This window comes from Epinephelus moara, chromosome 4, assembly GCF_006386435.1.
Source record: "Epinephelus moara isolate mb chromosome 4, YSFRI_EMoa_1.0, whole genome shotgun sequence".
Taxonomy (NCBI): domain Eukaryota; kingdom Metazoa; phylum Chordata; class Actinopteri; order Perciformes; family Serranidae; genus Epinephelus; species Epinephelus moara.
In genome coordinates, this window is record NC_065509.1 from 45053288 (window position 1) to 45065984 (window position 12697).

At 46.6% G+C, this 12697-nt stretch overlaps 1 protein-coding gene across 2 annotated transcripts in view; it reads left to right on the plus strand.

Moving 5' to 3' along the window:
* Positions 1 to 12697, plus strand: part of fat2 (FAT atypical cadherin 2) — a 120112-nt gene that overhangs the window by 14387 nt on the left and 93028 nt on the right. For both annotated transcript variants that reach the window (XR_007569804.1, XM_050042525.1), the window contains exons 2-3: positions 1550 to 4816; positions 7070 to 7381. Coding sequence is in view for 1 of the 2 variants with exons in the window: in XM_050042525.1 (XP_049898482.1) it covers positions 1564 to 4816; positions 7070 to 7381 (3565 nt within the window). In the remaining variant the exon portion in view is untranslated. The remainder of the gene's footprint in view (positions 1 to 1549; positions 4817 to 7069; positions 7382 to 12697) is intronic.

Sequence of the window (12697 nt, forward strand, 5' to 3'; positions counted from 1 at the left end):
GTGAAAGGAGGTTCCCACCCGATGACCCCAAAGACATGTTAGTTATCACTGCTCACTGGTCTGTATAGTTAAGCCTTGCCATAATAGCTTATCATAGGGCTTAGGAGGTTATTCACTGAGTGCTGATCCTTTCTCTAGAGCACAACCTTCTTGTGTTTATTTGAATTCACTTAAACAATTAATGTTCCTGTTATCACTGTTAGGCTGTCATCAGTGACTTTGTCAGCTGTGACTGTGACTTCTGACACCTGTCAGTCAGCTGTCACCTGACACCTACAGGCATTAGTTGATGTGGCGGCTCAGCGAGGGTCAGTGCTGCCTCTGATGGCAGCGACAGAATGTTTGCTGTTTTTTCTGATGTTAACTTTGAATTTATGTTTTATATTTGATTTCAAATAGTTTGCAATTCGTTGGCTGATTTAAATTCCTTTTCTTACACTAGATTTTTTTAAATGAGTAGTCGAATATGAAAAGAGCTGAAAGTGTCCGTTCTTACTAAACTATAAGTGCAACTTATAAAACAATCAGTTCAATGCAGCTACAGCACTGTCTTCATTTACTGGATGATGACAAAAAAATGCTGACCATGAGTTTAGTGACAGATTCTGAAAAGTAGCACTGCAGTGTTTCATTTATTAAGTTGGTGTTTAGTAAATCAGACACTGAGGGCGCAGCACTGTTTCTAACCTCTTAATTAGTGCTGGTCAGGGAGGCCCTTGGTCTCTATAAACAGATATCTGTGTATGTATTCAGAGTCTAGAGGCAACAGGACAAGATTTTAGGATCTGAGGTGCTCTGGGGTCTCATTAACAATGCATAAGATCCATACTAAAAATGTTTGTACGCACAAAACCAAAAATGACGTGTGCCAGAAAATATTCAACAGTTCCTATAATCAGGCTCCACCTCATCGTCTGCGTCACCAATCTCCTGTCTCCAAAATGTTGGTAAGCACAGGTGAAAGTTTCTCCCACCAAGTCTGTTTTTATAGCTCACAACTGTCCGTGTGAAGCGGCGTACGCCTCTTTCAGGCCTCCTTTTGTACGTACACAGTGTTTGTAAATGAGACCCCAGGTTTCTGTTTTTAGTCAGAGTAATATCAACCAATCAGTTTGAGCGGCAGGTTAACCGTCTGTAGAGAGGCAGAATAGGTCAAAATGAAATCTTGAACCAATCAGCTGATAACAAGCTTCATATTCGCTAAAGATAATCCCAGATGACCAACACATGAAGAGGAAGTCTTGGCCCAGATATCTGCTGGCTGCACCAGATCAGGCCGAAATATTGACCTTTGCCCCCAGAGGTGTTATCATCGTCCCATTATAACTGAAGAGTTCTGAGATTGGGGGGTACGTCACTGAAAAAAGATTGAGAACCACAGTCTCAGGAGCAAGAGCCCTGTAGGGCTCCCTATAATCACTACACGTATTTTCTACCTCGTCTGTAAAGTCATGAAAACAGTGTAAAATATTCTGGAAAAGTTAAAATGAATCGTTAAAGATGGGACTCCTGATAACATGACATCTGTTTGTCTCTTGTCTTTTCACAGGTCTGAGGATCTTCATGGACGGACCAAAGATGGCAGCTTTAGGAACAGCTCTCCTCACTTTAGCGTCAGTCCTCCTGCACGTGGCGAGATGTCAGGGCAGTATGGGAAAAGGGAAAGACAGCTCGCCGCTAAGGTTCACACATCATCTTTACAATGCCACTATCAACGAGAACTCAGCCCCGCGGACGTACGTGGAGACGCCCGTGAAGATGGGCATTGAAATTACAGATGTGTTCTGGGAAATCAAGTATAACGTTGTCTCAGGTGATGACGACGGCCTCTTCCAGGCAGAGGCGGTTAAAGTCGGGGATTTCTGCTTCCTCAGGATCAAAACACGCAGCAGTAACTCGGCACTCCTCAACAGAGAGGTCAGAGACACTTACGCTCTCACTGTGGCCGCGACCGAAAGCACTTTTGACTTCCAGGCGAAGACAAAGGTGTTGATCCAGGTGCTTGACACCAACGACCTGAAGCCTCTTTTTTATCCCGCCTCGTACAATGCGGCCATCAGAGAGGACACTCCACTCAAGTCGAGTGTGGTGAAGGTCAGTGCCACAGACGCCGACGTCGGCAGCAACGCTGAGTTTTATTACTCCTTCACCAGCAGAGCTCATCCGTTCGTCGTCGACCCTTTCACGGGCACAGTCAGCCTCGTCAAGAAGCTAAATCACACCCGCACGGCGAGGTACGACCTCACCGTGTTGGCTGAGGACAGGACGAAGAAAATATCTGGTGTTCAGAAATTTGGAAATGTTGCCAGGGTTACAGTAAACGTCCAGAAGACATCCACGAGTTCTCCAGTTATCACACCTCCCCCCAAACCCACAGTGTCCACAGACGGCAGAATAAGTATTGATGTCCACGTGGAGGCCGGCGTTAAGCCCGTGGAATCCCTCCATATTGTTGGAGGAGATCCCCACAAGTGTTTTGAGATAATCCCGTCAGGTGTGCAGGGCAGAGACTTCCAAGTGATCTCCACAAAGAGGATTATCTGGTCTCAAACTCCTTTTGGGTTGAATCTGTCCCTTCAGGCTAAAGACCGGAGCTTCCCCAGTTTACTCTCTCCAATTACACACATCCACATCCCGGCTCATCATTACAGCCCGCTGGCGTTTCTCGAGGACACCTACATCGTCACACTGAGCGAGTTTTCACCGCCTAAAACTCATGTAGTCAAAGTCTCTGTCTCCTCTGTGCCTTTTAACGTCACCTTCAGCATCAAAAATAATGCTGACAGCACCAAATTCAGGATTAACCCCAGAACAGGAATCATAGTAACGACGGCGAGATTTGACTATGAGAGGAAGGAAAGATATGAGTTCGATGTGATGGCGAATCACGGTGAGGCTGAGACTCACGTGGTGATTGAGATTACGGATGAAAACGACAACAGCCCACAGTTCAGCCAGACGTCCTATCAGGCCACTCTGGATGAAAACGCCCCTGTCGGTAGCAGCGTTCTGAAAGTCGTCGCCACAGACAGAGACAAAGGCAAAAACAGCTTTGTGACGTACACTATAGCGAACGCAGGCCCGTTACCTTTCATCATAGACCCGTTCACAGGCGTCATCTCCACCTCCGAACACTTGGACTACGAGCTGATGAAACGACGCTACCATCTGAGAATCTGGGCATCAGACAGCGGCACCCCCTTCAGTCAGGTCAGCGAATGCCCCGTGACAATAACCCTCAACAACATCAACGATAACTTCCCTCTGTTTGAGAGGGTGGGCTGCAACACCACCGTGCCTCAGGACTTGCCCGTGGGACACACCATCGCTGAGCTGTCGGCCATCGACGTGGACGAGCTGCAGCAGCTGAGGTACGTCTTCGAGTCGGGGAACGAGCTCCAGGTGTTTGGTATCGACCCGGTGTCAGGCGCCGTCACCCTGAAGCAGCCGATCCCTCTGAGAGCAAACTCGTTCGATTTAAAAGTTGTAGCCACAGATGGCAAACATTTCTCAGAGGCTTCAGTCATCAGGGTAACCGTCACTAACAGAGGCGATGATGCGACGCTCCAGTGCCATGAAACGGGCGTTTTCAAACAGCTGACCGATAAACTGATCGAGTCCATCAAACCCATTTTAACCATTCAAGAAGAAGACACGTTCTCTGATCTGCACATCACCAACCGTCACTCTCCAAAGTTTGACCTGAGCATCCCAGGTTCTATTGACCTCATTGAGGACCATCCGCTGAATTCCACCATCGTCCAGTTCAAGGCGACGGACGCTGACTCTGGATTCAACAGTAAGCTGGTGTATGCCATCTCCAGTGGGAACGAGGACGGCTGTTTCTCCATCGACGTTTTCTCTGGTGACCTTCAGTTAGTCTGTCCGTTAGACAGAGAGAGTAAAGAGTTCTACATCTTGAACATCACTGTTTATGATTTGGGAATACCGCAGACGTCTGCGTGGAAGTTTGTTGCAGTGAACGTCATGGACGTCAACGACAATCCTCCGGTTTTCGATCAGCCCAGATACATGATCCATGTGCCTGAAAACACGGAGGTGGACTCCATCATCTTCACAGCTCGTGCAGTAGATCCTGACACAGATATGAGCGGGAGTGTCCAGTACTCCCTGCTGACGTCCACTGACATGTTCAGGGTCGATGAAGTGACTGGCGAGGTGACGGTGACAGGCCGTTTGGATCGGGAAGCCTCGCCCAGGCATGACCTCCGGATTGAAGCCAGAGACCAGGCCAAGCTGGGCCCTCAGCTGTTCTCCATCATCGACCTGGTGGTGGTTTTACAGGACATAAACGACAACCCGCCAAAGTTTGTGCCCAAAGTTTACAAAGTCAAAGTTCCCGAGGACGTTCCTGTGGGCACGCTGCTCGTCTGGGTCGAGAGCGTCGACTTGGATCAGGGCAGCGGAGGCCTCGTCACCTACAACCTCAAGAACACAGAGGGCGGGATCTTCCACCTCGACTCCTCCACGGGCGCCTTGATCCTGGAGCGGGAGCTGGACTTTGAGAGACGGCCATTTTACAACCTCACGGTCCGAGCGGTGGATCACGGCCTCCCTCGCTCCTTGTCCTCCTCCTGCTTCGTGGAGATTCAGGTTCTGGACGTGAACGAGAACCTCCACAGGCCTGTGCTGTCAGAGTTTGTGTATGAAGCCGGAGTGATGGAGGACTCAGTGGTGGGGACGTCCGTGGTCACACTCACAGCTTCAGATAAAGACCTGGGCAGAGACGGAGTCGTCAGGTACCACATCCATGAAGGCTCCGGTCTGGGCGTCTTCGCCATCAACGAGGAAACAGGTAAAAAAAAACCTCTGTGGTTTTGTCTCTTTGTTGTGTTTCTGGTTGTTTGTTGGTGACGAGGGGGAAACAGTTTTTCTTTTGATGAAGTTTGAGCATGTAAAACCTGCAGAGCCTCGTTCTGAACTATATTATAGTTTATAGTTTGAATCATTAGTTGTGCTGCTGTTTGCCTGGGACTGTTCATTATTTATGAGAGGAGTGGGCAGCATGGGTCTGAGTTCACTTTTTTTTTGACCCTCCCTGAAGCTACAGATATTTCTCCTTGAGCATGAGTGACTGAAGGAAAATGCCTGACCATCCTTCTTAAGCAACATACATTCAAGTTTAAGACAGTCAAAATACTTTTGAGCCTCGTGGCAGAAATGACATTGTTTGCCTGCAATCAGTTGCTTGAAACCAGAAATAATTAATTGCTGTTAATTAACGTCACATCTCTTGTGATTGGGCCGACACAGAACCGAGACAGACGCAGCTCAGACAGTTGTTATTTCTTACAGAGATCATGTTCTAGAAGAGAGGAGACACATTCTGTATTTGTGATACGGGAGCTCAGAGCAGATTATCTGGTGGAACACAAAAAATTAGGAAAAGGGGCCCTCAGAAGGAAACATATATCGGCACATCTTGCAGTGGCAGCTATAAACCCCCATAAACCCTTAAGTTAAAGCATTACACGATGCACCGCTGCTGCTCCAAAGCCCCTCTAGCTACAGTGTGACAGTTGGATACTGTTCGTTTGGACATGCCCTTGACTGGCTCCTTAGCCTGGGGCCCCGCAGAGTCTCGGATCGCCTCTGGGTCCCTGAACACATCGCGTGCGACAAATGCCTCTGTCTGGACACAAAACTTAATCTGAGCTAAAAACAGTGACGTTTGATTAAATCACTTTAAAACTTCACCAGAAATAAACTGTTTGAACTAAAAGTCATTAATGTCTGTGACAAACAGAGGCTTTTGTTCAACTCCAGAATTTAGTTTTCAACTTTAAACTTTCAGTTATCAAAGGGTTGTTACAATCTATAACGTCTGTCGTGTCAGGTTACTGATATCACGCTCCCCGCTGCTGATGTCTTTGTCACAGTTTATTTGGGTCGTCACATGCACGTGCTGCACACGCCTGCTGTGTGCTCAGCTTCTATGATGTAAGACGGATTTATAATTTGTTTAAAAGAAAGAAGTGGGTTAATGAAATGTTTTTTATTTTTATCTCCAACTGTTTCGGACGTCTGACCTTGAATAAAAATCTGCTGCTGACCTTTGAGTGATAAGTGTTAGAGCCCCTGCTGTAGCTGGAGCTTTTTAAACATGGACGAGCTGAGTCCTTAAAATACTCAGAAAAATGAAAATGTGAACATGTTCAGTTCAGAGACAAACAGGCCGAACCCGTCTGCTGATGAAGATCATGTGTTATGATTGAAAGCAGAAGAAACAGCTGCTAATGGCCCTGGTGGTCAGAATGTTTTTCCATTTGTGGTTTCAGTGTGTATTTTGTGTTTGCGATGTTTGACTGATATGTAAGAGCTCACACTCAGGCACAGTTGACATTAATAACCCTGATGTTAAATGTGATGTAAGTGTAAAGATTTCCTCCTGATGTTGACACAGAAAATTGTTACAGATATTTCCTGGTGTCATCGTACGTAATGATTTCTCCTCTGGGGGTGTTTGAGGTAGTTTGTCTATTCCATCCTGGTATCTTTGCAGAGGAAGCCCTTCGACCTCTCGACATATCGTCGTGCATTCCATCAGTCCGCTGCTGCACTCAGAGCTCAGATAAAATCAGGGCAAACAGAGTTCTCGGTCATAATGGGGCCGCGCTGAAATACGTCTTGGTTTGTGTGTTGCTGTTTTTTTTGCTCCCCCTCAGGGTGTCCGAATTCAAACTGCTTCAGACGGAAACTATGTGCAGTGAAGACGTGTCAGACCCCCATCGTACCGCAGCTCCCCTGTGGGATCTGCTCCTCGTACTCTGAAGGAATCTCACTTAGTTTTGGCAACACAGACATGTCATGCTGCGGGGCCGTCGGGCCCCGAGCCAAATTTCTCAAACTGCAAACAGGCGCTCTGAGCGTGATGAAAGTGGTGACTGATATTTCCTGCGGGGTGGTTACACTTATTAAATATTTAATTGATTAAACTGATAAGTGATTAATTCCTGAGGCAGTAGCAGTTTGAAACCAGTGAAAACTTGTTCTGTTCGTAAGTGAAACTGTTTTATTTTCCTCCTGACTCCCCTCTCACCTGTCCCAGGTGTGATTCGTACGACTGAGACGTTGGACCGCGAGACGACGCCTCACTACTGGCTCTCCGTCTACGTCACTGATCTGGGAACCGAACCTCTGATCTCCTGGACGCACGTCTTCCTGGAGGTCCTGGACGTTAACGATAACGCTCCAGAACTCTCTCAGCCCGTGTACTTTGCGTCCGTCCAGGAGAACGTGGACAAAGTAAAGTCAGTCGTCCAGGTGTTGGCGACAGACGTGGACACTTCCTCTGAGGGGAAGCTCTCCTACCAGATGCTGGAAGCTCATCGGACTTACTTCGATGTGGATCCCAAAACAGGTGAGACTATAGACTACATGTTTCTACTGAACAGGCCGAAACAACCATCTGTAGTTTGGGATGTTAACAGAATATTTACTTCTGATCCTTCAGGTTTTGTTCAGTGAGATAATCTCCACTAATAAACACCACTTTATGATTATTGAAGAATAAATTCAATCAGCAGAAGAAGAAAGCTAACGTTAGGCCATAAACAAACCACACCACAGTCACATGACTTAACGTCACCGCCACAACAATGAGGCAGTAAAGTGGTGATGACGTTCTGTAGTCTCACTCAGACTCTTGTTAGACACATAAAGCTTCAAACTTCACAGCAGGTATTTACTGATGTATTTTATGTTGTGGAACAAAAGCTTGTGTTAACCGCAGACCTTATTTCAGATGTCTAACCCAAAACACGCTGACTTCAAGACCAGGGAACAGAAGGCGCTAACATGCTAACATGCTAACTCATTTCTGGGTTTTTGGACTGATTCCTTGCAGCAGCGTTTGTGTCTGCCCTCTGGTCTCTCCACAGGTCACCTGGATGAGTTAGCAGCTTCATTTTGAGCCATAAACCCCCTTTAGCATTATTAGCATTGTTAGGTCTGTCAGTGCTGTTAGCAGCGTCAGCACAGCTAGTGGTGCTAACATAATTAACCATGCTAAAAGGAAGAAATGAAGCCGCTAACTCACCAGGGTGACCTGATGGGAGACCGGAAGGCGGCCACAACATTAATGCAGCAACACGGTCCTGTTGGGACAGCGCCACCAGTGGTGCACAGTGCAGAGCGGCCAAGGCTAACACTAGCTAACCTGTAGAGGTCAGAGGGCAGGCAGCTGACACCATGTTTCCACATCTGTCTGTCAGCAAAGCCAACAGGAAAAGATTTATGTCACAAAATATTAAAATGTCACCACTTCTGAATGGATGAAGTTTTGCTGGTAATGTGATCGACAGTGTTTATTTATGATAACAGTTGTTTCTGAACCAAAATAATCTCACACATTAAAACCTAAAATGAGATTTTAGAAGAAACTTTGAATCAGAAATTTGATTTAATCATCAGTAGGTTGAATATGGAGCAGAGAAACAAACATTATCTGTTAACTCTGATTTCTGACATAACACTGACTGAACACAACACACGACTGTCACACACATGCACGAGGAAGAGGAGGAGGAGGAGGAGGAGGAGACACTGACAATAATCTGACTTTTACAAGCAGCGTCTGTCTGCGGCACAGATTCAGTGTGGGCCTGTGATACTTTGATTTTATTTCAGTGATATTTCATGTCAACCTGCAGTCGAAACAAATTCACTTCTTACTTTATTTTCAGATTTTCTTTCTATTATATTCAGATATTTTCCAGCAGGACTCCACATCATGCTTTCACTGTGAAGTGAGTTACTGCTGATTTAAACCTCTGCTCTGAGCCTGATGTCACCTCCAGCTCTGTGACAGTGGGCGCACTCTTGAATCTTCAGCTCGGCCCTGAAACATGTGACTGAAGCTTTAACAGGCAGCAGATACACAGAGATTGTGGGCTGTAGGTGTAACTGGATCAGCCTGCTCAGTGTCTTCTCCTCTTGTCATGAGCAGTGTGGACAGAAACACAGGCAGCTCAGCTGTGACTGATTTACATTTTGATTCAAACTCCCTCTGTTTGTCTGAGACATCTGGACGACCTGGCATCACTGCGACTGTAAAACCTCACGGCCAGTTATTTCCCACAGGGGGGGGGGGGGGGGCAGGAGGTGAAAAATGGTTAATATGTCCTGATAGGGTGATCCAGGTGTGAGCAGAGGGAGAGTGTGTCACTGCTGAAAATGAAACTTCATAATGAGAAACTCAGTCAGAGGTCACTCACAAACTCACTCATCTGTGCTCTGAGAGGATTTAAGGAGGAAAAGTGTCCCATGAGCCCCTCAGGTATCTGCACATTCATCTCTGACAGTTGCAACTGAGTCATCTGCTGCGCACTTTGATGTTGGGGCAAATAAGTGCAGCATTAGCTCTGACGCTACAAGCTGCTACAAGCCCTGTCCTGCTGCTGTAATCCGCAGGTAGCTCAGGTGGTTGTCCACACCCTCAGGCCGGTGCAGCAGAGGATTAGAGGCGGAGGGCGAGTTGTGTTTAAAGGAGAGACGTCACACAAAGACAGGAGGACAGGAGGACAGGAGACAGACACACAGTGTCACACTGAAACAAACTGTTCCTGTGTAAAAGCAGCTGTATTTGATATTTATGTCCCCGAGCACACAAGCTCAGGCTGAGCAATGTGTTTGGTTAAAGCTCATTGTGTCTGTGTGAGGTTTGTTCTAACGTCAGCCCTCTGAACGCAGACGACCTGAACACTGAGCTTGATTCTTTAGTCTCAATTTGATCCCCAGTAACTTCCAAAAGTTCGTCCTCCACTGCGGCTGCGTCAAATCATGAATAAATAAATATATAAATAACACAGAGGAACCGGTGGAACCAGAAAAGACACATAAACGTCATCAGTGAACTGATTTTACAAATGAAAGGCTGAAAACAAAAATGTCAGAGAGGACTGAGGAAATCAGATTAAGATAAGATTGTTTGAAAATTATGTCAAAATAAAATGATATGGTCAAAAGTATGTGGACGGCTCTGCACACATTCACATGTACATTTGGGCTGCGTTCAGGGTTTGGACTCGACCAATCAGAGCCAGTCTTAAAGCTTCAGTGTGTCAGATTATAATCTCATCTAATGGTTGTTGTTCCCTCAGAATGAGCTGTTTATATCTACACAGGGAGCAGGTCCTGGTCTACAGAGATCACCATGTTGCACCGCCATGTTTCTACAGTTGCCCAGAACGGACAAACCAAACACTGGCTCTGGATAGATAGATAGATTCATGTGTTCATGTAGTCAGCAGCTCCTCGCCAACGACTGCGTTGGAAAAACACTGATATTTAAATTCTAACCTGCTTATTCAGAGTTTTTCCTGCTTTAAATCAGATGCGGTCTCATCTATAAAACAGTGTTGGATCCAGACTGAACATGGATCATCAGCAGTTCTTACAGTCAGGCTCCACCTCACCGTCTGCGTCACCAGTTTCCTGTCTCCAAACTGTTGGTCAGCATGGGTCAGAGTTTCTCCATCAAGTCTGTTTTTATAGATCACAACTTTTCCGTGTGAAGTGGCGTGCACCTCTTTCAGGCCTCGTACTGTGCGTACACACTGTTTCATAAATGAGACCTCAGGTCTGTTTGTTTCTGAGAGGAAGAGCCCTCTGAGGATAATTCAGCTCCTGGACAGTGAAGGGTTTTTGTTTCTGTGGGCCAGGACAGTTTGAAGCGTGAAAGGAGGAGAGAGAGGAGGTGACATGCAGCCTGTAGCCACTGTGGGAAGGGCACTCTGCATATGGGCCGCCCGCTTTACCCACTGAGCCACTGGGTGCCCAAACACTGAAGGAATTTGTGCTTAACATTAGATACAGAGACGGAGACAGACGGAGCCTTGTGTCTGTACGCTGGGTTCATTCTGTCAGTATTCCTGCACGTTTTCTGAAAGCTTACAGAAGAACGGAGCAGAGCCGCTGCAGGTCGTGGAGGCAGCGTGGCGTTTTGTGAATAAGATACTGTGGGACCTTTGGAAAAAACGAAGACATTTAAATAAAGGCAGAACGGAACCAGTCAGTGATGTAGTGTCTGGATGTATTAATGACCTCACAGACCACCACCGCCGTTCACAGTGTTGGAAAGATATGGATCTATTGTTACACATAAAGGGAGAATAAATGATATCTGCAGTCCTCACTGCTAGACGACACTAAACCCCCCAAACCTGACAGACTGAACCTTAAAAAGACTCAAGACGTGGACTTAAGAGAGACGACTTGTTAGCAGCTGCTCTGCTGTGTGGGCCGTCTGCCTCACACTCTGCTAAGAGACTAAACTGGCCTCTGGAGGACGTTCACTCAAATTTAGACGGAGCCAAAATCTTTAAATCTGTGAGAAAAGCACGCTCCATTTACACAAAGAGCTCTAAAATAAAAAGATGTGGAATATTTATTCATGTTTACATTATTTACATATTTACTGAAGTATTTCAGGATTCATTTCATAGAGAAACAGTTGGTGTGGAAGAAGTTGAGTGATGTGCACAGAGCTCTGACCTCAACACCGCTAAACAAAACAACAACCTTAGACTGTGTGAAGAGGCTGCACGGTGCTGACGAAGACCATAAAACACAACTGCAGCACTTACAGTAGAGTTCACTTGTTTAATACGGGCAGAGACATGAAGACGGGGACAGGTTTTATCTAAAGAGCCACCATCAGCCTGACAAAACAAGCTCTTTAGATGAAACATGTCCGTGTCTATATGTTTCTGCCCGTATTAAAGAAGTGAAATCTGCTGTCAGTGCTGGTGTTCTGTTTCATGAACTGGAACGAGGCGCACCTCGTCACCCAACATCAGCAGGAAAGATCCAGAACGAGAAGGCGGCGCGTTCATTTCTGTGGGTTTGGAATTCAAAGGTCAGCAGTCACATGACTGTCATCCAAAGCGTCCACATACTTTAGGCCGTTTAGTTAAATCAAAGAGGAATTTACAGGTGAGGATCAGAAACCATTAAGAGGATCTGCTGGTGTTCAGAGAGATAATGTAACATTTAATTTGAAGGCAGCAGCGCTCCGACTACACACAGACAAATCAGATGGAGGCGCTCAGTGTTCGTGTTAATGATGGAGTTTGTGTTTCCTGTTGGAACTTGATCTTCAGAACAGGATCTACCTCGTCGTATTTTCACAGTGAATGCACTATTACTAATGTACAGGTGAGAGGTGCAGAAACCTCTCATGCCTCGACAGGATCAACATGACTCACGGCTGTGCGCAGGTTTCTGACAAAGCTTCACCCCCTGAAGCTCGAATATACTTCGCTCTGCAGCGCCGTGCGTCTGATTCAACCCTGAAGAATGAAAGTTTCAGCAGGAGACGATCTGAGCTGAGCGAATCACAAACACAAAGGGCATCCAGACCCATCCCTCTTTTACTGAGTTTGTATTAAGTTGAGACAGGTTGCTGTCTGACTTCAGCAGCAGCAGGTTGGTGCAGAGAGCCGGGGCGTGCCAAATTACCAAAATGACCCAAAATGATCAAAGATAAGTGCAGGTCTGTCAGCAGGGCCCGACACGCCAGGAATGTTCCCCATTCATTAGCTACACGTTAGCAACAATGAATTCTTTAAATCATTTCTGATGTTCGGCTTTATTTACAGTTTACAAGCCGCAGACTGAGACCTGAGTCTGGGTCTGCGCCCCCCCCCCCCCCCCCCCCCCCCCACCCCCCCCGCAC